This window comes from Stegostoma tigrinum, chromosome 17 (genome assembly GCF_030684315.1).
Source record: "Stegostoma tigrinum isolate sSteTig4 chromosome 17, sSteTig4.hap1, whole genome shotgun sequence".
Classification (NCBI taxonomy): domain Eukaryota; kingdom Metazoa; phylum Chordata; class Chondrichthyes; order Orectolobiformes; family Stegostomatidae; genus Stegostoma; species Stegostoma tigrinum.
The window spans coordinates 62,405,495-62,430,219 of record NC_081370.1 but is presented as its reverse complement, the minus strand read 5'-3'; the positions used below and the strand labels follow the sequence as shown (position 1 = coordinate 62,430,219).

At 41.4% G+C, this 24,725-nt stretch overlaps 1 protein-coding gene across 2 annotated transcripts in view; it reads right to left on the bottom strand.

Moving 5' to 3' along the window:
• ano1a (anoctamin 1, calcium activated chloride channel a) overlaps nucleotides 1–24,725 on the bottom strand; it is a 208,274-nt gene that overhangs the window by 126,298 nt on the left and 57,251 nt on the right. For both annotated transcript variants that reach the window (XM_059652199.1, XM_048545941.2), the window contains 5 exons: nucleotides 24,538–24,689; nucleotides 19,196–19,250; nucleotides 7,593–7,644; nucleotides 7,138–7,193; nucleotides 4,789–4,830 (listed from right to left, as the gene is read on the bottom strand). In XM_059652199.1, the coding sequence (XP_059508182.1) occupies nucleotides 4,789–4,830; nucleotides 7,138–7,193; nucleotides 7,593–7,644; nucleotides 19,196–19,250; nucleotides 24,538–24,689 (357 nt within the window). The remainder of the gene's footprint in view (nucleotides 1–4,788; nucleotides 4,831–7,137; nucleotides 7,194–7,592; nucleotides 7,645–19,195; nucleotides 19,251–24,537; nucleotides 24,690–24,725) is intronic.

The following is a 24,725-nucleotide window of genomic DNA, read 5'->3' as shown; positions in this document are numbered from 1 at the left end:
TCGAAAGTCTAGCTTCACAAATATTGAATTGATTTTATCCAGATTTTTAAGATAGTCAGCAGACTCGTCATCTGTCAGGGCTTTCATAGAATCCCTATAGTGTGGAAACAGGGCCCTTGGCCCAACAAGTCCACACTGACCCTCAGAACGTCTCACCCAGATCCATTCCCCTGTAATTCACTTAAACTACACATCCCTGAACATTACGGGCAATTTAGCATGGCCAGTCCACCAAACCCGCACATCTTTTGAACTGTGGGAGGAAACTGGAGCACCCAGAGGAAACCCACGCAGACACGGGGAGAATGTGCAAACTCCACACGGACAGTCGCCCAAGGGTGGAATCAAACCAGTGTTCTGGCACTGTGAAGCAGCACTGCGCACCACTGAGCCACCGTGCCACCCTTTCAGTTCCAAAAGCAACATTAACGGCTTGTTTTCCCTTGTTCGGAGATAGGAGGTCCAGAATATTTGGCTCTGTACATTGCTGGATCAAGGTGAACTCTGAAAGGATGCTCTTCAGAAGGTCGGTGTGGACTTGATGGGCCAAATAGCCTTGTCACACACGGTAGTGGCACTTATGATTATGCCAATCATATGATACAGATTTCTAAAAGAGGAATCCTTATCCCAGGAGTTGGGATAGCAGCAAGAGCATGCCATAAAATTGATGGCCACACCAGTCGCTGTTGCTTACCTGCCCTTACTGCAATTTTACCAGGTACTGGGATGGGGGACGGGGTATGTCCTTGCACTTCCGTGACCCTTAAGTGGCCAAACAAATGGCCATTAAGAGCCGCGTCCCTCTGTCATCAGGATTTTACTTGAGGTGGGAGAGGCTGGCACAGTGCTCACACTGTCAGGTCAAACCTGGAAAACAACTGATCAAGCAAGCAGCGTTGCTGTCAGGCCCATTGAAGGTCTGCTTCAAAGTACAAGCCCCTCCATTTATCTCCGTTTATCTTGCTTCACATGCCAGGACATAGTGACCCCTTTCCCAATGCTAGGGCACAACCTGGCAGTGACAGATGGCACTCAGACCAGTGCTCGATCTAGGAGATGACTACATAGAGCCCCTCTAATGGCCACACCTGGTGGCATCGCGAGGTCACAATAGGCTCTCAGGCAGCCATTTAATTGACAAACAGGGTCTAAGCTGGAAGAAGGTCCCACATGTTGTGGAGGGGGTTTTGGTCTTTGGAAGGCCCACCTCATGCTAATGAATGGCAAGATGGCTTGCAACTGGCTATAAAGTGAATCAGCCTAGCAGAAGCAGACTTGCCTTTGACACTTACTGGGAGTTTGGAGCCCAGGCTCCAGCATAAACGTGGCTCTTTTTATACCATACAAACCAGACATGTGTATAATTCAGCTGAAGAATCTGAGCCAGATTATGTTCCAAATGGAGTCCAGCTGGAGACACAGCAATGCAGGTTTAACATATTGCTCTTGGAAAGAGCAGTCGGGTTTTAACAATTGAATTATAGGCTGGTTGTGGCAATGTGGCTTGTAGTTCCTGGAGTCTAAGAGTGGTCTAATTGAGACATTCGAAATGACAACTTAGATTCAATACCACACATACAGAACAATAATTTCTTCCGCTGAACACGATCATCCAACAGCGAGGGCACAGACTCATCTTACATCAATGCAAAGCTCCTGCGCCCACATTTGGAACATGATTTCTTGCCACACGTAAGTGGTCTCACTGTCAAGTCAATTCTCAAGTCAATGGGGAGTCCAGATTTTTACTGAAGAGATAACTCAGGAACAAAAATCCATATGCCTCCAGCTGGCTGTGTGAGTGTAGCTTGTCCCAATCAGTGAAATAGGGAAACTTATAATCAAGATGCCATAATGGATACAAACAACAATACAATGGAAGTTCCTTGCACTGGCTGAAAACTGACATCTTGCTTCTCCACACCCCTGCTCCATGCACCCCCAACCCAACAACACACTGAAACTGTAGAAAACATTGTTACGGTGTGTTGGTGCAGGAGAGGCAATTACCAACATGTAGACCCAAAGCTTCAGAGTCAGTAGAAACCGATTTGTACAATCGGACTATGGCTTAAGTTTTCAAATGCTGAGAGACAAGCAAATTATTAAATTGGACACATCATGCGATACATGGGAACACCACCCCTTTGCAAGTTCCCCTCCAAGCCACTCACCATCCTGACTTAGAAATATATCACCGTTCCTTCACTGTCGCTGGGTCAAAATCCTGGATTCCCACTGCATGGACAGCTGCTCACCACCTTCAAGGGGCAATTAGGGATGGGCAGCAATGCTGGCTGAGCCAGCAAAGACCACATCACATGAATGAATTAATTAAAAATTGTTTCCGAGTCAGTTTGCTCTCATGTTTGAAAAGAGATACAACTGTTTTGGGAGCAGTTCAGGGAAGGTACACTTTAGTCATTCCTGGGATGAAAGGTTTCCCCCTGAAGAAAGGCTGACAATGTCTGGTGTGTACACGTTGGAGTCCAGAAGAAATGGGGAATTTAAATGGGGGCTGGGTTAGGGTGGATACCAGGTGGTGTTTTCTTCGGTATGCGAGAATAAAACAAGGGGACATAATTTATTCCAGGCTGAGATGGACAGATTATCGAGAGACAAGAGGATCAAAAGTTACAGGAAGACAGACAGGAAATCAGAGTTGAGACCACAGCCAGAACCTTACTGAATTGGTGGTGCAGGCACGGAGGACTTAGCAACCTACTGTAGCTCCAATGATGAGTCAATGCAGTCAGAAAAACACTTGAATAAAGTAAAATACATAGATTCATAGATGTTGTATGTGTTAGAGGTAAACAGATCCAGAGACACCGCTTAAAATCTGGAGAAAACAAACCCAAACAGCTACAGATACCGGAAATTGAAAATCAGAAATAGAAACAAATGTCTGGGAAAACCCTTGTCTGGCACATCTCTGGAGAGAAAGCAGAACGAGCATTTCAGTTCCAATGACCCTTCCTCAGAACTGAAGAACTCTTCAAAAATATGGAGAGTTGCTAGAGACTTGAAAACGTTCCCTCATTTTCCTTCACCAACACCATCTTTCTCTTCCCCCCCACCCCCATCCACCGCCCCCTGTTGCATCTCAATGTGGAAAGCACATGCTGATGAATTCCATTAGAAAAGGAGTTAGAGAATGAATGAGATTGTCGATCACTTGGAGATAGCAAGAACTGCCGATGCTGAAGTCAGAAACAACAGTGTGGACCTGGAGGAACACTGCAGGCCAGGCAGCACAGGAGTTGGAAAGTTGACGTTTCTAGGTGGGACCCTTCTTCAGAAAAATGAAGGGTCCTGACCCGAAACATCAACTTTCATGCTCCTCTAATGCTACCTGGCCTGCTGTGTTTCTCCAAATCTACAGGAGAATGAGACTGGAATTTTTTTTGATGTGGTCAAGTGGTTCACTAGTCAAAACAGACAGTATTGGCTTTGCCAGGGACAGCAATGTTGAGAATGCAACAGCAATAAATAAATCATCTGGATTTTTACTCAATTATCTTTAGGGATTGGGGAGTGTTTACACTGAACACTCCCCCAGGAAAATACAGTTCATGTTTCATGGATCTGATGTCTAATGGAAAGTGGAATCTTGATGCAATGACAAACTTCAAATCAAAATACAGATTCCTGAAAGACCACCTTTATTAATTTGACTAGGCTACACCCAGAAAATGAAAATTGGAATTAAGAGTGTAATGATGACAATGAAACCATGCAGATTGTCAGAGGAGCCTGAGAGATTTACTCATGTCCTCCAGAGGAGGATATTTCTGATCCTCACCTGGTCTGGCCTATATTTGACTCCAGGTTCTCGATGTGTTTGGCTCTCAATTGCCCTGAGTGTAATTAGGGATGGGTAATAATTACTGGCTTATACACTGACACCACATCCCGTGAATGACTATTTTTAAAAAAGTGGTCCCAGCATTGATGCTCACTTCCTCATCCTTCCCTTCTATTATCTGTATCATTCCGTTTGCCATTCAGCCAGATAGATATCCATTCTGCCTCCTGCCCACAAGCTCAGATCTTAATCAGCACTTTGTGGTACTCATGATGTCTGGAAAGGGGAGAAATACCACACATTGCTACTTCCTACCAACAACTGTAGGTTAGGTCTCCTGACACCACACATTAACAGTGTTACACTCCACAAAACTCATATGACATTATAGCTGCTCTGGGGTGGAATGGATGTTGGCAGCAAATTATGGTCATGTTAGACAGCAAGTAAAGCCTGCACTAACTTCAAAACAATTCTTCCTGTCAAAATATCCTTACTCCTTTCAGTCTCATCATAATATACTGTAAAAACTTCAAATTGAACAGATAGAATTCTATTACATTACAAAGTTCTGTAAAGCAAAGGTGATTACAAAGGACTTTAACATTATACAGTCGTAAACATTGGTTTAGAGAGCCCAAACAATATTTTCCTTCCACCCAGAACATTGAGTTTTATCTCTAAATAGCTCCGTTTGTTTTTGAAACCTACCAATGCCACCACAACTGAGATAATGTAACTGTGCTCTGAAGCATACTCACGGAAATATGTTCAATAGTGGAATCATTCATATCAACTGAAGAATGGCAAAATGCTCTATAGTGAAGCAGCACAACTTAAAACAAAGTTGACTATTGTTTTAATCAACACAACTATAAATTGTTAAACTGATTAAGGTATCTCAAATTCAACTTGAGAAAAATTCTCTCAAATATTTAAAAGTACCAGCACAGGCATTAGTTCAAAGTTTCACTTACCTTCCTATCATTTTGCTCTGCTGAATCACCTACATAATGACCCTACAGGACAGCAAAGGCAATGACTTAATATTGTAAGAATTGCATTCATTTTCCACCCCTCTTCCATTCATACAAGTAAATCATCTTCTTTTAGAAAAACTATGTTTCACTATGGTTAAAAATGTGAAAACTTTCAAATTTATATTGCACTGTGGCTAATTAAAGGGCACGTGAAAGGCAAAGAGTGTACTTAACAGAAACATCCCACAATTAATTGCTCACTCATTGAAGAGGCCAAAAGGATAAGAAAAGCAAAAAGATGGATTTAAATTAAAAGGAGGTAGAACATAGAACATAAAACATTACAGCACAGTACAGGCCCTTCAGCCCTCGATGTTGTGCCGACCTGTCATACCGATCTCAAGCCCATTTAACCTACGCTATTCCATGTACGTCCATATGCTTGTCCAATGAAGACTTAAATGTACCTAAAGTTGGCGAATCTACTACCATTGCAGGCAAAGGGTTCCATTTCCTTACTACTTTCCGAGTAAAGAAACTACTTCTGACATCTGTCCTATATCTTTCACCCCTCATAAAGCTATGCCCCCTTGTGCTCACTGTCACCATCCTAGGAAAAAGGCTCTCCCTATCCACCCTATCTAACCCTCTGATTATTTTATATGTCTCAATTAAGTCACCTCTCAACCTTCTCTCTAACGAAAACAGCCTCAAGTCCCCTTTTCCTTCTAAGACCTTCCCTCCATACCAGGCAACATCCTAGTAAATCTCCTCTGCACCCTTTCCAAAGCTTCCACATCCTTCTTATAATGCGGTGACCAGAACTGTACGCAATACCCCAAGTGCGGCCGCACCAGAGTTTTGTACAGCTGCAGCATAACCTCTTGGTTCCGGAACTCGATCCCTCTATTAATAAAAGCTAAAACACTGTATGCCTTCTTAACAGCCCTGTCAACCTGGGTGGCAACTTTCAAGGATCTCTCTGCTCATCTACACTACTAAGAATCTTACCATTAGCCCAGTACTTTGCCTTCCAGTTACTCCTACCAAAGTGCATCACCTCACACTTGTCTGCAGTAAACTCCATTTGCCACCTCTCAGCCCAACTCTGCAACTTATCTATGTCTCTCTGCAACCTGTAGCATCCTTCGTCACTATCCACAACTCCACCGACCTTAGTGTTGTCTGCAAATTTACTAACCCATCCTTCTACGCCCTCATCCAGGTCATTTATAAAAATGACAAACAGCAGTGGACCCAACACCGACCCTTGCCGTACACCACTAGTAACTGGTCTCCAGGATGAACATTTCCCATCAACTACCACCCTCTGTCTTCTTTCAGCAAGCCAATTTCCGATCCAAACTGCTATATCTCCCACAATTCCATTCCTCCGCATTTTGTACAATAGCCTATTGTGGGGAACCTTATCAAATGCCTTACTGAAATCCATATACACCACATCAACCGGTTTACTCTCATCTACCTGTTTGGTCACCTTTTCAAAGAACTCAATAAAGTTTGTGAGGCACGACCTTCCCTTCACAAAACCGTGCTGACTATCCCTAATCAATTTATTCTTTTCTAGATGATTATAAATCCTATCTCTTATAACCTTTTCCAACAACTGAGGTAAGGCTCACTGGTCTATAATTACCTGGGTTGTCTCTACTCCCCTTCTTGAAAAATAATGCAGCAACTTAACCTCCAAACATTAAGAATAAATCTAGAAAAGTGTTTACAAGTTCATGACTCTTGGTGTCTCAACCCCATGAGAAGGATTCCCCCTAACATCTACCCATAAAGGACAGGTGCAATTGAATAGGCTGGTTAGAAAACCCAAGACCAACATAGGCAGAACACTGTAGGTATTGAGTGAATTGAGGGTTTGGGGATGGGGTGGGGAGAAATGGAGGTGCAGTCAGTGGATCATCACCCTGCAAAGCAGGCCAATGAATGGAATGGTTCCCCAAAATCCAAGCGCCCATATGGATTGTCATCTTTAAATAGGGGCACTTGGGGAATCTGTATCAAAATGTCCATCACTTTCTGGAAGAGCTTCAAGCCAGCAGTTAGATTATGTTTTTGCTAGTCGTGAATCAAATGGCACTAATTATCTTTTTATTTTGTTTGACCTATATGTTTCATTCTAATATGACCCTGAGCTCGGGTTCCAGCTAGCTTTGATCCACCATTGCTGTCCATGATTGACACTTTGCAAAAAGTCTCATGGAGTCTAGTAACACAAACCTCACTTTGTTCAACAGTTGCTCAATATGGCTGTACCCCAAGGAATGTAACACATTTTATTGTTCATTAGGTGACTTGTGGAACTGTATTACTTACATCATGCAAAGGGTAGGCTGCTGTGTAAACTCCACTGGCAATCAGACTGGTGATCCCTATGAGGAAACAGATGCTGTTGTAAACATGAGAGAATTGAATTACATGACATGGCGAAGTCCTTGCCATGTAATAAAAGCTTCATTATTACAATTGAACTATTCGGATGTTTGGATAAGGGCTGAAGGAACCCAGGTCTGAAAGTAATGTATGAAGAGGTTTTCCTTTTGAAAATTTCAAAACATGGCAGTAGATTTTTGCCATGAAACAACAACAACACAGGTCAGTTGCATGTAACTACACAAATTATATTTTCACTGGCATTGGTACTCGCCTTCATGAGTGTGTATACCCAGACATATAGTACATTAGTCCCATTGGCTGCCTTAGTGGCCATTTATATAAAGATCAATCATAACAAATGTGTCTTTCACTTAAGAGGAGAAGGAATCTCTTACCCATGCTGTATTTTGCCTTGGTGCAAGTTGTTCTTTTCAAAATTTCATAAACCTAGCAGAGAAAAGAACAAGTGTATTATTGCATGAAGCATTGACATTCTTGTGTTGCCCATTACAAGTCATGTTCTACAGACTACCCAATGGTTTCCACGTAGAGACATCTAGACATGACATCAGGACAAGCAATAATGGGAACTGCAGATGCTGGAGAATCCGAGATAACAAAAAGTGTGGAGCTGGATGAACACAGCAGTTCAAGCAGCATCTTCGGAGCAGGAAATCTGACGTTTTGGGCCTAGACCCTTCATCAGAACAAGACTCCACCTTTCAAGTCATCTTTCCAAATTTTCAAGGACTCTAGACAACTTTTATAAATATTCCATCTTCAAGTCGGTTTTTCATGTTTTGTTTTTCTCACATTTCTCTACAAGCTGTCTTCTGGCTTAAGCCTCTCACTTTCAATATTCGCTCAGTCTGATTGAGACTGTTAATTTCAGGTGCTGGGGCAATATTACTCAAAATTCAAAGGGGCACCTTCCCCACCACCCAAATAATACACCAGCAATAGAACATAGAAGCATAGTACAGGACAGGAACAGCCCCCTTGGCCCACCATGTCTGTGCTAACCATGATGCCATTCTAAACTAATCCCATCTGCCTGCACATGGTCCACATCCCTCTATTTCCAACCTGTATGCCTCTCAAACATTACTATCACATGTTTCAGCTGCCTCAGACATTTTAGGGTTATTCAGGCTATTTGTACAAACAGTACTTACATGAGCTCTGTCACATGTTAACAAATGACAATTTCAACATTGTTGCTGATTTCTGCCGGACCTCAAAACTCAGACCAAACTGACACTACAAGGAAAGCTGTCCTCAAACACTGAGCTGATATTTGACATGGATTGCCACTTTCCTGACAGAATCTGGCATCAAGTGAAAGGGATCTACAGGTGTCCAGCAATTACAATGTCAGCAAGCAAGGCATACAACCACATTGTAGTACACACAAAGTAGTACCAAAATCTTTCATCTTTAATTTACACTGTCAGATGAATGATCAGTTAAAGCTGTTACAATATAGCTGAGACAATTAAAGTGCTCAACTTTATTACAGGAAAATTCTAAGTTTGTGGAATGTCAAGTTGTCCCCTTGGGGTCAATGTAAGCAGCAGCTATGGGCAGTGAAAGTTCAATCATCATGATGCAACTTTTCTGAAGACAGAATAAAGACAGTTTTATCAGTTCGTGGTTTGGTCAAGGGAGAAAGGAGTAGTGGAAGTCACAACAGGGCACTTCTGAGGAGCAATGAATGCCAGTAATGTTTGGATTTGCCGTTATTCTGCTTACGAAACAAAGAAACTGACTGCAAGTTTGGAGTTAAGTGGGATAAGGAAGGTGTGCGTTCATTTTTATCATTAGCACTGTAAAATCCAGCTCAATCCCTTATTGGGAAAGGCTCACATGGAACTGGTAGGAATTACTATTCAGAAATACACTTGGCTAAACCATTGGAAAAAGATGATGTCACCAGCTTTGTTCTCCAACATTTGATCCCTCTTCAATTAGGCACTACAATAAGCAGCATGATCTCGTGTCATGATTACTGTGAAGGTTTAACCTCATTACTGGTTTATACTGGGACTGAGGAAAGACCTTAACGATTTACTGTCATGATCATGTTAATAAATATGTGCAGAATATAAAGTGATCAGAATTTGTGCTTAGACTTTTCTAACTTCTTTCTGATAGTTGCTACCATTTTCACTCTTGACAGCATATTGTGAATGGAGAGTGACTATCAGAAGTTTCAAGTGATCAAAACATCACAATGTTAAAAGTTGTGGCTATATATAGTTAAGTGCAAAATACCAATTCTGCCTCCATTTCTTGGCAAAATTTGAAACGTCCAAATGCACAAAGGTTCAGCATCTCCTTGTTCTTCAGTGATTAATTATTTGAAATTTTAAATAATACTTGAGTTTTGTTTTCCAGATGACATTCAAACATAATGAACTGGAAAAGGATAAATTAAGTGTTCAGCTTTTTGGTGATTCAATGGATCACTGCTTTGAAAGCAAAGTGAGAAATGAAATCAGAACAGATCGCAAAAGTCTTTAAAAAAAAAACAAAAAATACTGACAAAACAAGGGGTAGAGCTGGATGAATACTGCAGGCTAGGCAGCATCAGAAGGGAAGCTGACATCTTGGGTCTGGACCCTTCTTCAGAAACACAAAATACTCTGTGAAGTTGGAGGAACACAGCAGGCCAGGCAGCAGAGGAGCAGGAAAACCCCTCTGGCACTGCCTGGCCTGCTGTGTTCCTCCAGCTCCACACCTGGTTATCTCTGAATCCAGAATCGGCAGCTCTTACTGTCTGTCAGTGAAGGCTGGATTGTGAAAACATCAAATAAAAAGCACAAAGCAAGTCTTGCATCAACTTGTCTACTCAAACCATTTTAATTGTTTCACAAAATAGCACAGAATCAGGGGATGGAATGTGTCAAACTGGAACAAGGCAGAATTGACTCAGTCAAAAACTTCCTCAGATGGAACAAATCTGAAATGAGATTTGAATAGAGTCTGTGATAATGGGAACTGCAGATGCTGGAGAATCCAAGACAATAAAATGAGAGGCTGGATGAACACAGCAGGCCCAGCAGCATCTCTCCTGTGCTCCTGAGATGCTGCTGGGCCTGCTGTGTTCATCCAGCCTCTCATTTTATTGCCTTGGATTAGAGTCTGACAGCACTGAGGCAAGGGGACAGTACAATTTAAACTTGGCATATGGAAAGGAGAGATTTGTGAAGATTAAACAGTCACAGAATATGAAAGTCTTTGTCTAGACAAAAACTGCCTTGTGTTTTGGAAAAAAAAGGTTATCCCATCACCTGGTGCTACAAATGTTGCCCCAAACTATTCCCAGGCCTATGACAAAACCGTTGGGAAAACTGGTGCTAGATGAGAAACTACAGCCCAGAGATGTCTGCTCCCCCTGTATTAAAAAGGGGGATGCCGGTTTATTGTAAATGCTAAGGGGTATACAGTATTAAGGGAGGAGAAGAGACAAACAATTGAGGGAAAATGCACACACAGTCTGTCACGACAGTGTTGTATCCTTCACATTGATGATCAGCTAAAAACGTGCGCGTGCTCTCATTCTCAACACATGAACAAAAAGATCTAGAATTAGTGATATACTGGAATAATATGTAGCAGTCACCACAGTAACCATCTTTGAACTTTGTAACCTCAGTACACAGCCATTCACAGGGCAGATTTCAAAACAGTACATCTTCCATCTAGTGTCCCCACAACACCAAGAATTGAGGACATTGCCCACAATTGACCAGATTCAAGCAACTGAGGTTAGTTAATCTTCACTATTTCATTAATGCCCAGTCTCATTCATAAACCACTTTTAATGTGCAGTGCAAGGAAAACATGAATATAAAGTATTACAGGTGATTCAATAGCAGGGCTCACAGTGATTAAAAGAATTTCTAAGCAAGTCAGCAACAGCAAAAGAACAAGGAAAAGACCACAAGAGTACATTTCTGGAGCTGGGCAAACTGCAACAAGGTGCCAAGACATTGGTCATTCAGAGGTGATTATGTTTGGGAACACACTTTCACAGAGGGGACCGAAAAATCTTAGAACTACAAACATCCAGCTTTTGCAGTTAAGGTGCCTGGAACAAAAGTTGAGTTGATGAAGTCAAGATACAGGCCAACCCTAAGTGATTGATGAAACACGTGAGGGGGGGGGGGGATGTGAAGGGCATCCTTGTTACTACATTCCTACAAGAATAAAAATGAGCAGGCAGCAAGGGTTCAAGAAAGGCCTAAAAAGTTACCAAAATTGTGTAGATGCAGCATGCAAATTCTCATAAGATTAAGCAAAAGGCACATGGGATTAAAAAGGAAGTGGAAATTAGCAAGAACTGCCTTTGACAAATGTCATTAACAAGGACTATTTTTAATTTATTTGGGACAGTACAGGAGGCCCATCGGGATCCATTCTGCAATGCTCATTATGGGGTAATATTCCTAATGCCCCTGACACAAGATATTATAAACATGTCTACGTTTCGAGGGTATCACAGTCTGTGGGAAAACAAAAGCTTGTTGAGAAAAGGGAAACACAGTCAGTGAAAATAAACAGTCCAGGCTGATGACTAACAAGTTGGGTTCAACTCTGACTAAGGTAAAGAAATGTGCAAAGATGAGAAACAGTGACAAGATTCATCAGAAAGGGTTTTAAAATCTTGACAAAACAAAACAAAAAATGCTTATTAAAATATAACCTTATTACATGGTATGGAATATTTCCAGGAAGAAAATTTCACCAAATAGGTAATAGCACTCAATTTTTAAAATATTCAGTACATGCAAAGGAAGCCAGAGAGCGTTTAACTGCTAGATTCATCTTTGTGTTGCAACATGTGAAGAATAAACAAGTCAAACGATTTTCATGTACCAGAAACAAAAAAGCAAGCTTCTGATTTGAATAAAACTTCCTGTAAATAACTGGAAAAAAAGCTGGGAACAACTTGCTACAAAAATAACTTATTGTCCCAACCTCTCTAAAAATTTCAGAAAATATAATCCCACATGGTAGCAATCATCATCAAATACCCACAGAACGCCTACTGCCTGTCTTCGTCATTCCAAAGCTTTTAAATAGGGACAGGGAAGGTCACTGACCTGTGATAGCTTTGACTTTCTAATACCTCCACTGGGCGGGGGGGGGGGGGGGTGCGCGGGGAAGAGGAGGGAAATGTCTGCTGCTGTCTAAGGAATAAAAATGAAAAACGGTACCAAAGTCTAGTCTACTTTGCAAGGCCTCTGGCATGCAATGATGTTATGTGAAGAGAGACACGGAATGCTCAGGGATAAGACTATCCACTCAGGAATTAGTTGGGTAACGAACACAAGAGAAATTCCCACCATTCAGAAAACCTTGTACCATCCCAGACACCAAACTTTAATCCATTCATCTGCAGACCTTCATTCTGGCAGCATTAGTCTGGCCCAATGCCTCATTCTGTCGAGCTTGGAGGTATCCCACAGGGAGTAACTTTCAGAAAATGAAAGAAGCCAACAAACACCTAGTTAATCATGACAGTGCACTAGTTTACCTTAATTTAGCAGTCTGAAAGAAAGTTGGCAGCCAACATGGAATCAAACATGGCCTTCAGAGTTCTGCTATGTGGATGGAAAATTAAGCCTCTTGCCATTTGAGATACTTAATGAACAATACTTCCTTTTAATTAATATCCTCATTTAGGCAATGAGGCACAACAGTATTTAAGTACAAGGGTTTGCTTTCACAGTATATGCTCAAGCAGGGGTTAAAAGAAAAGATCAAGGAAACAAAAATTAATAACAGTTCAAATAAAAGAGGTGTGGCAGAACATAGATCATTTAAAATGGTGACAAAATTTAAAACAGGACTTTTTTTTCTTTAAAGCAAAGATTGGTTAGTTCTCAAGTCTCAGTTGATATAACCTTGCTCAAGTCAGAAACCTGTGGTTCAAATCCAACTTAAAGTCTAGAACCTAGTTGAGCACCCCAAAGCAGTGCAAACAGGTGGAGTCAGTTTTGGGAGGTGCCACTTTCAGACAAAATTAGACTGGAGGCAGTGGCTGTCTTCTCATCGAACTATTAAAAAAACTACAGGGTACTATTTTGAAGAGGAGAAAGGGCTGCTGGTACGTTCTTGCACAGCATGTCTTGCTGTGCTCACACTGATTTCTATGTTTCCAACTTTACAACAGTGAACACATTTTAGAACAATGTCACTGGTTGGAACCCTTAAAAAGGCAAGTTCTCATTTCCACAACAAAGCCCACTCCCATGGGCCATTGCCCTGCAAGGTGCTTGGGTTGGGAAGGGGGGGGTGGTGGTGGTGAAGATGTTTGAGAGGTTGGCACCAAGTGGCCTAATTTAGAAACATTGCCCCCAGCAGTAACACACTGAAGGGCTAAACAAGCAGAAAAGATTCCCATCCCTCAGTGGGAGGAGGTCCTGTCTGAAAGTCACCAGCCAATCAGGTTGGCCAGTGGTTCAAACAATCCTTGTGTCAGAGCCGAATGGTGGATGTCACAGATGCTAGGCTTAGGTCAGCGGTGTCGTCTAGGTCCATTTAAGTCAAAGATAATTGAACAGGGCCCCACCCACACCACCAAACATAATACAGCATCCACACCCATCCCTTAGTGCAACTTCCAGAACTGTTCAAAACAAGAAGGCTGACCCATTCCCTACTGCTTGCCCATGCCAACCTGAATGGCGTCAAACTTAGTGCTGTTGCAGCCACAGTCACCCAGGTAAGTGGAGCCTTGTAGATGGTGGGTAGGCTTTGGAGAGACATGGGGGTGAATTACTCGCCACAATATTTCTGCCCTGCTCTTGTAGCCACTATTTACATGGCGAGTCCAAGTGAGTTCCTGGTCAATGGTGATCCCAAGAATGTTGATAGCGAGGGATTCAGTGAGAGCAACATCATTGAATGTCTGGGACCGTGGTTAGCTTCTCTTATCGGAGATGGTCATTGCTTGGCTCTTGTGGCACAAGTGTTATTTGCCATTTGTCAGACCAAGCCTGGATACTTGCTGGCATTTTTTGATTATCATACCAATAATCTAGAAAATATATACTGAAAAATACACATGCAACGCATTCTGAATATTCTATGGAGTTTTCACTCATGGCTAATTTCATGGTTAGACAGACCATCAATATTCTTGTGTATCTACTTTAAGGTTATGAAACCTCTGTTTCAATAGAGGTTTTATCATTTCCCAAGGATTAATTTCATCTGTAGTGAATAACAATTTCAAAAAAGTGACTGATCTCATTGGGGGTGGGGTCTGAGTTCAACCTTGTCAATAACAGTTTAAATGAGGCTATTAAAAAAAGGAACTCTTCCAAAGACATCTGTCAGGCAGAGGACACAGAAGCTTGAACATGCACCAATGGGCTCAAGAACAGCTTCTTCCCCGCTATTATACTACTAAATGGACCTCTCTAACTTCACATAAGGTTGGTCTTGCTTTGGAAACCTTCTGTACAGTGTAACCTTTATACCTTACAAATCATAAGGTGCCTAGGCAGAGTATGTCCTTGCTTGCTTTGATCTGCCTGTACTGCTCACAAAGCTTTTCGCTGTACTTGGGTACATGGCACTACAATAAAACTAAACTAGCTGTCCATGGTATGGAGACAGAATTAGTGTTTTTGTATTTAGAAGGGATTCAAGGGGTTTGGAGATTTGAAGTACTTGAATGGGCTTCATGAATGGTTTCTTTTTCTATGACTTTTAAAACAGGAGGTATGAGAGTTATTTTAGACAAAGTAAGTTTTTTTTAATCCCCTCACCCCACCTGCACGTTGGCTTTGGAATCTTTAAGTCTGCAAGGGGGGATACAAGGCAAGTTCACGTTTAGGGGTAAGTCGTCAGGCCACAGGATCTAACATCTTTTAAAGCAACTAGGGCAAACTCCCAAACAAATAAAAGCAGACTTTTTAATTCAAATCATTGAAACATGCCCATCCATGCTCTGCTCCCAAGGCCACTGGGCCACACTATCAAGCCTTCTGCAGCAAACACTGGGTTTTGCAAAAGCCCTGGAAGTCCAATGGGTCTTCAAAGGGCTAGATTTTTGCCAGTGAGGCAGGAACCTCATCCAGAGAGCTGTTCTCCAGTACCTGAAAGCAAAGCATTTTCCTCCTTTGCTGCCTATGTGTGTCACTGCTCTTAATCACGCACTTCCTCCAGCTCTACTTCAGTGAAGGTTTTGTTCCCTAACTCACTGCCTTCCCCACAATATCCAAACCTCCTCCATCACTCCAACATTGACATCTTCAATAGCCCAGATGCACATTTCCTCTGTGAAGTCATCATAGTCCCAGAAGACTGTATGGTTGCTCTCTCATTATAGAGAAAGCCATGAATGGTGGTGGTTTTACCAGACAGTCAACATGCCTCAGGTGAGGGGAGAGGAGGAGGATGGATAACCTTCATGGTAACTTCAGCCTGCGTAAGAATTGAACCCATGCTGTGGTGCCACACTGCATCACAAGTGTGCAGTCCAGCTCCTCTAAGCCTGTGTCATTAAAATATTTTCTCCTTGTTGAAAGGTTCTCCTTAGAATTTTGCTTCTGACCCAACATTGCTACCACTCCTGCAATTTTCACCTCAATTCATGAAGCACCAAGGGATATTTTAAGTTAATGTTGATGTTAATGTTTGCTCTTCATTAGCATGCGTGTTTTTTTAAGCATATACTGCTTTTCCATAACCCTAAACAAAACTGTTCCACCTGCTTCTAAAAATATCATGACCATCGCATTTGAAAACAAGACTGATGAGAGCTTGGAGAGGGAGTAAGATTTATGTATGATTCATTGCACATATATATTTGCCAACACCACTAATAAGCATAATTTAACAATTCAGAGGGGAGCTTAATATTTGAAATGGGATAGTAAGAACTACAGATGCTGGAGTCAGAATACAGGCTGGGGCTTGAGGAACACAGCAGGCCAGGCAGCAGAGGAGCAGGCAAGTTGACATTTCAGGTCAGGACCTTTCTTCAGAAATGTTGCCTGGCCTGCCATGTACCTCCAGTTCCACACTTATCTCTTAATATTCGAAATGCTTGCTTGCCACTCAATGAAGTTAAAAATATTCACACCAGCAACCAAGAACTGCAAAATCTGGAGTACCCTTTCTAGAGCGTAGATCTAGACAAGGAAATCTCATGCTTATACTTAGTTACTATTTGAAGAATAAGCTATATTTCACATCAAGTTGCAGAAAGGTACTTTTCCCTAATTAATCCTTTTGTAGGATCAAGTAATTCTTTAAGCAATAATTTTGATTTGATTAAGCATGCTAGGAACTAAATTCTGCCCTGTTAGAGTGTGGTTGATTGTAAACACTTTCCACGGGGAAGTAGGCTATTTGATCCAAATCACACAACACCATTGATTTTGGAATTTATTGCTGCTTTATGACTCAGGCTATCACACAAGTAAAAGACTTTTATTGAAGGATTGTAACTTTATTTTAAGTGATTTAGTAATTTAAACAGGCTTATGAATATTCGTTTTGCACAGAATGCTGGAGAAATTCAGTCAACTGGCTGCATCTGTGGAGACAGTAACCAAGTTATTTGAGTCTAAACTTCTGGAGTGTCATATTGAACTTGAAACCAATTGTTTTTCTCTCCACAGATGCTGCCAGACCTGTGGAGTTTCTCTAGCGATTTGTGTTTGACTCATTTCCTGTTCTGAGTCACCAACATACTGTAATCAGTCACAGGTCACCCACTGAAATGGTTTCGTCTAATATTGTACTTCTCTTGACTATCAGGGAACTGTCAATGCAAATCAGGCCTGAACTTTCCGTATGCCATAAGAGGGGAAAAAAGTCTATGGAGAAACTACCAACATAAACTGCAAAACAGATAAAATTGATTAAACATCTAGCAGCAAGAACAAGTTCTTATTGACTTTATTTTCAAAGCTAGACAGAGGTTTGTTTTGTTATGTCTTTTCACCAAAGGATGAACGTCTGGCACATGAGACATCTGACAAGATGAGGCCAGACAGAGGATTCTTTCCCATCAGTAAATTTATGGTGAAAGCCACAAGCTTGTTTTGGTCATTCAGAATTCATCAGCTTTCACATATTACATCATTTAGTGCAGCATGATCTCCATCTTCCCATTTCTGATTTGATAAAATATCAGAAATGGGAAGATGGAGGTCATGCTGCACTAAATGATGTAATATGTGAAAGTTGATGAAATATCAAAAAGACACACATTAAAGAGAAGCAAAATTCCTTTAACGTCTTTCCAGTAACCGGCAGCTTCACACACAAGTCACCCCTATGCACCCCTCCTCCCTTTCATGTGTTTATAAAAATCTTAGAATTCTCTCTAATATTGTTTGCAAGTCCTTTTTCATGCCCACTTTTTGCACCAAATCACTTGCTATCCTGCATTACTCTAGGACTGCTACTTTAGGATTGCTCTCCCTTTGGGCTAGCCAAGAGCACTATCCGTTATCCAGCCCTGAACTGCCCTAGACATCAAAGATTCTCTCAACTTATTGCTCCAACATTTCCCTATAAAGGCTACATATTGGACCCATACTCTTCCCAGCTCCTTTTTGAATGTCCTCTCATTACTCCGTAGTGAACTCACCCACAAGGCTTTGTTCCACTCTACTGTGGCCAGATCCTGCTTTAAATTTTAATTAAATGTGCCTTCCCCCCCACCCCCCCCCCCCCACCAAACCAGAGCTCTCTTTCGAGGGCCATCCATTTCCTTGTACAGAAGAGACTTGAACTGTACTGCCTTGTGGTCACTGTTGCCTAAATGTTCCCTCACTGCCACATCAAACACCTGTCCACCTTCTTTCCCCAGAACCAGGCCCAGCATTATGCCATCCCTTGTTGGGCCTTCTACTTGTCGATACAAAAAACGTCCCTGGATATATTCAGGAAATCCACCCCTTCTAACTGACTCCTTAATTAATAGCACTACACCACCACCCTTCTTACACCCTCCTCTCTCTAGTCTAAAGATTATATACCCCCAGAATGTTGAGTTGCCAGCCCTGCTGTTCCCTTAACTGTGTTTCTGTGATGGCAACAATATCATAAATGTGTCAATCCATGCTATTAACTCAGTCATACCTATTACAACTCTCGCTTTGTCCTACTCTCTTGACACTCAACATAGCTCAACTCATTGTGACTTGCTTCCTTTGCTGGAGCCCGATGTATCTGTTTCATTAATACTGGTGACCCCTCACCCTGCCAGACTAGTTTAAGCTCCTCCCAACATTTTGCAAACCTACCTGCAAGGACATTGGTCCCAAAACAGTTCAGTTGCAGACCATCCCGCGGTGATCCAAAAATCTAACATCCCTATTTAGGTTTAAAAGGAAGTTGATTTACCCATAAACTTAATCATACTTTCCAATTTAATCACCTTTTAGTTTGTCTGAAGTTCTACTTCAGCCAGTAACTTTTCACCCCTGAACAGAATCCAAATACCTAACATCAGCACACATGACCAAGCCAGAATCTGCACTGCAGATTAAACAATTTTATTGAACACTTCACAGGTTCACATATTTATGATTAACTTAGGTCAATCTATCAAGACGACAAACAGGGAGCAAATTACACAAGTTGTATTTCTACCTTTTTGCCTCTTTTATGGTCATAAAAATCAGTTTGATCCAGAACAGATCATCTGGAATGAGTTCCCAAGCAAAACTTTAATCTATGCTAAGCAACGTGATCGATTCTTGGAACATAAAACTTATGAAGCAGTATTACAGGAACTCAAATTTAAACCCTAATTTCCAAGCAAGAATCAAATACGATGTAGGCAAGGAGGTAACTCCAATGTTTCCAGATGCGCACACTGAGACCGGAGACAGCAGGTGGAGGAGGAGCTACATTAAATGGAAAGTCCTTCAGATCAAACCATTCCAGAACTCATGCAGGACATTAATGATTGCTTTTTTACAGTTAGATATGTTTGTCCAAAGTCCATTTTAATACTCACTATTGTGCTCCTTGTTGTACTGCTGAAGAAGTTATCCTTATCTGAAAGATCAAATCTAAAAAAGGAAGAATAAAGAACAAGCTAAGTGAATAAAACAACCAAGCTATTTTCTAGATTAGAGCAAAATGATGGTTTGGTGTAGACATTACTGCAAGTGTAGCCCAGAATGACAGGGTAAAATTCTGGAGATATCTGCACTGTAGATTAAACAATTTTATTGAACATTTCACAGGTTCACATGTTTATGATTATCTTAGGTCAATCTATTGGTGAAATGTGAATTCATTACAATGGTTATATGGTCAACATTAGCTTGGGTTTTTAAAAACCCGATCTGATTCACTAATATCCTTTGGATAAAAAAAACACAGAAAGAAAGATCCATTATCCTAATGCAGTCTGGTCTCTGCATGACGGATTCTCTCTAGCGTAGAGGTCTGGGACTGACTTCCAAAAATGATGGTCAATACTCAATGGCTATACAACCGAGTGGGAAAGTGGCACATGACTAATTATTGGCCCTTCAATTAAGGAGAACAGCTGCTTTCTATCCACTCTGTCCATGTTCCTCAATCTTATACACCAAGTGCCCCTTTACACCTTCGCCACTCCAGAGAAAACAACCCAAGTTTATCCAGCCTCTCTCCATCACTGAAATGTTCCATCCTAGGCAACATTCTTGTGAAAACTGAACTGCGGATGCTGTAAATCAGGAACAAAAACAAAGTTGCTGGAAAAGCCCAGCAGATCTAGCAGCATCTGTGGAGGGAAAAACAGAGTTAACGTTTTGGGTCCAGTGACCCTTCCTCAGAACTGGAGATTTTTGTGAATCTCCTTTACATCCCATCCAGTGCAATCATATCCTTTCTACAGTGCGCTGACTAGAACTACAGAGTACTACAGCTGCAGCCTGACCATTCTGCATAGCTCCAATATATTTCCCTGCTCTTATCTCATCATGATTAATAAAAGATAAAAAGTATCCCATATGCCTTCACTTACCCTGTCACCTTCAGGGATCTGTGGACAAGCATTCCAAAGTCCTTTGAACTTCCCAGTGACCTGGCTTTAATGGAGTATTCCCTTGCCAAAATGTTTAATCTCACTTTACAGGGTTAAATTCCATCTATCACTGATCTGCCAACGTGGCCAATCTGTTTATATCCTCTGTAACCCCAGGCCACTGTTAATGTTCTGGTCAATATTCAGATCATCCACAAATGTACCATCACCCCCACATTCTGTTCTGTATCAGTTTTATAACTATCGTGAATAACAAGGGATCCAGCACACAACTCCTGTGGCACATCAGGCTCCATCATCCTACACCAGATTTCAGCTACCACTTAGAACAGCTGGTCATTTAGCCTCAAGTTATTGCACACTTAATTACGTCTGACCTGTACCTTCACACAAGTCCTTAGTGCATAGCTCATTATCCAATAAAAACCAAATTTGGTCTTGGAATTTTCAATGTATTGGTAGCTAGTTTCAAATGCTCACTATCCTACGCATTTAAAGGAATATTTTGTTATTAACTGACCTAACTCAATTTAAAACTGTTTTTGTTCAGAAACTCCCTCAATAAGAGGACTTAGCCCATTACACAATCGCACAATTGTTACAGTACAGGACACCATTTGGCTCACTGCACTGGTATTGATTCTAATATCTGGTGCCGAACTTCTGCCTCTTCCCTAGACACCATTTCACTATAAATAACTATCCAATACCCCTTCAGCGAAACAGTTATCATTGCTGCTTCATTTGCATTTCACTTTAAAATCTATGACCTCTTGTTGTTTTCTCTATAAATGGGAACAGCTTCTCCCCAACTGCACGATCCATGCCGTTTATCATTTGAGAACTTCTGTCAAAATCTACTCCCAGTCTTGCTGGCTTCAAGGCAAACAGTCCTAACTCCTTTAATGTATCCTCATACCGAAGTTTCCCATTCCTTGAGCCTTTTTGTGAATTGCTTCAGCATTCTCCTCAACCTGTCCATATTGTTTCTATAATGAGGTATTCAAAACTGTGCACAATACTCCAGCCGAGGTCAAACAAGTGATAAGGTCTACATCACCTTTTTCTTGTACTCCATGCTCCTTTTTATAAAGCTAAGGAAACTAATCTCTTGATCATAGACTTGGGTTAAGTCTGGCTTCTCTCTCACACAGATCTTGTCACCAGTCCAGACTTTACAACTTCTGATTGCAAACGATGCTGCCAAAACTCCAGCTCACAAGTGAACTGAAGCCAGGTATTAACTTGAACTGTCTGGGTTAACCCAGGCTGAAGTTACCAATTAGAGAACATCCACAATGGTCACTACATCACATTGCTCTGATGGACGTATTTCCAGAGATGTCCACTCCTGGTACCTTACTGTATTGCTCTTCTCTATCACTGTGGAGTACTGGGTAAGGATTGTCTGGAGGTTGTTCGATGCCAACAATGCTGTTTGTATCGTTTAGTCCATCTTGGTGTTATGAGCAGGAATATATCACTGCAGAGTATCTGTTCTGAACAAAGTTTATTGCAGAAGGCAATAAGTGCAATCACACTGCTCAGGCAAAAAAATGTCTCGGATCTTAGGGAGTTGGCACATATATATTTGTTCCCTCCAAAAACTGGGAGGAGAACTCCTTGTCACCATTCACAGATTGAGACACAGTGGAATGGGTTGAGCCAGTAACATTAATATTAACCACTTCAGGACAGATACCATCCTGTTGAACCCACTTTACCCAAGCTAGACAGCGTAAGAGATAACCAGAACAAACAAGGCAATAAAGATGGAACTAAACAGCACATGAATCAAAACATACATTATAAAAACTCAAAGAACTGCAGATGCTATAGATCAGAGACAAAAGCAGAAGTTGCTAGAAAAGCTCAGCAGGTCTGGCATAGCCCTGAATATTTCAAAACCAAAATGTAAAGACTTGGGTAGGTTAGGAATGCCTCTGGTGTGCAAGCTATTTCTGTGAGTGAGTGTATGCTATTTTAACACAGCAATGATCCAGTTAGCTGCTGTTGCAGGTGCTATCACATGAAGGCTGTAAGCTTTTATCTGTTAGTCTCATCACCAGTAACTTCTCATTTGCTGTTAAGGAAAGGAGAAAAGAATTTTCAATCAATTTCTTTTCACATCATTTTAAACTCATGACATGACTACAACAATGAGCATTCTCCTTCGTTTGAGTTTCTACATCAAGTGGCAAGAAATTTCTTTTACTCATTTGCAATTCACTCTGAAAATGGATGGCTTTCTTGTTGGCTGGCTTTATCCAAAAGTTTCCCCTTTGCTCCCATTAACTTTAATACTTTTGAAGACAGGAACTAGTTCACATACAAAATAAAGGCAAGAAAGTGCTGTTTTAGAATAGGATAAAGGGAAAAGGTTCATCAGCTGGGCCACAGCTTATCAGGGTCGAATTATGGAGGAAATTCAACCTGGAACTGCTGCTGTACCAGCTCTGAGTGAGCTCAAATGTAATCTCTCTCTTTTAGGGAGATAGAAGTTGGCAAAGGTGGTTCCCCAGGCAAGTAGCAGGAATCAGGCGTATACTTGCTGTTTGCACATTTAATGCCCATTCAGCAGATGACCACCACCACCACACCCCAGATCTGCATCTCAAAAATAATCAGCTTCATGCAAGGTCACTGTAAGCCTTGAATCTTGCCCTGCAGCATTGATGTTATTCTCAGGAACCTGCTCAATTTACACCAGTTGACCACCAAACTTAGACCAGAAAAATCAGGACTCCAAGCTAACAACTCAAGCAGCCTTTAAACAAAAACAAAGTGCTGGTGAAACTCAGCAGGTCAAGCAGCATCTGTGGGGGAAGCCTTATTTTACCTCTAAACAAACTTGCACTGTGCATTAACAAAATGATAGAAATTTCTTTCATGCAAGTGCAAAAACATTTAAACTGAGCTTCTTTTTTTAATGTAATGAATTCTTTAGATTTTAAAAAGGTGTTTTGTACTTGCCGCCTTCTCTCTATTCTAGCCTCCCTTTCTTATTATTCCCAATTTAGTTGCAATATATCCTTCACGGCCTTGAACTCTGCTTCTTCCTTTCAATCTTGTTTGGATTAAGGAGATCGATCCCTTGGCTAGTCATTCACCAATATCTGTGACGGCCCAATTCTATCGTGACTGAGCAGTTATCAGCTCTCACTTTAAGGTGCAGCAGAACTGACTTGTGAGCTGCAGGGCATAGAGGTATTCTCAGCACAGGCGCCGTTTCAGCAAGAGCTCTCATACAGAGACAGCAAATTGCAGGAAGACCTCCGACAAGATCTGGTTGGTATATATAGCATTGTCTTTGGTAATTACAGGCTCAGTTGGTGACTGACCGGCTGAAAGCACAAACATAACATTCCAGAGGCGCATTTGGAGAGGTTTAAAACTCACAACTGCATTGCTTAGTGACTCTGATTTCAGTATGCAACCAACCCAAAAGGTGCACGGAACTACCCCAACTCTTACTTCAATCTCACAAAGGCCCTCTTCAACTGTCAGCCATGGGGGTTGTGCAATATCAAGTTCAGCCACTTGCAGAAATATGTCACTCTCTGCCTACGTCACAATGCTCCTTAAGGAGAAACCCACCAGGAGCACATACTGCATCAAACTGATGTCATCACATTTAGCCACCCTTCGGACTGCAACAGTTGAAGGGTAAAGAAGGAACAAGAGGACATCACTTTAAAGTGAGGGTATTGGGAGAGGAAAAATACTTTTCAACCAGAGGGTGGTGGCAACCTGAAGTGTACTGCCTGGGAAACCTCGAACTCAGATGAGCACTTTAAGTGTCATAACATTCAAGGCAGGAAAGTGGGACTAGTGCGGTGAGTGTATTTTTGACTGTATACACCTGATGGGTTGAGGGGCCTCTTCTGTACATGAGATTCTCAGATTCCCACATTGCAGCCCACCTTTATAAAGCTCCACTCTGGAGTGCAGCTAACTTACAGGGTGAGCAGAAAACTGTTCAACCTTTGACACCTCCAGACCAGGAAGTATGACCAGCTCAATAGCACCATCTATAATGATGGTGGGATTTGAATTCAGTAAAAAATTTGGAATTAAAATCTAGCCTAATAAGTGACTATGTAACCATCATCATGAATTATATAATTTTTAAAAATTATCTAATGTCCTTTATGGAAAGGAATCTGGAGTCCTAACATGGTAACTCCAAATTCCGAACAATGTTGTTGCCCTTGAATAGTTAGGGATGGGCAAGAAATGCTTGACTAGCCAGAGAAACCAACACCTAAATAATAAAAACAGAACAAACTATGAAACATTAACTGTCTGATGAAACTTACAGGTGCTTCTTTTCTCTGGAGAAGGGGTAAGAAAGGTGCTTAAATGCAGCATCACTTTGTTCATCCACTTTTGGTCGCAACGGCGAAGTCATTTTATGCACAACATTAGAAAGTTTCAGTAGGATCCCAGTTTTCTGCTTTACTTCATAGACCTGAAGAATTAGGAGTAAATTAAGCAACTCCATGGC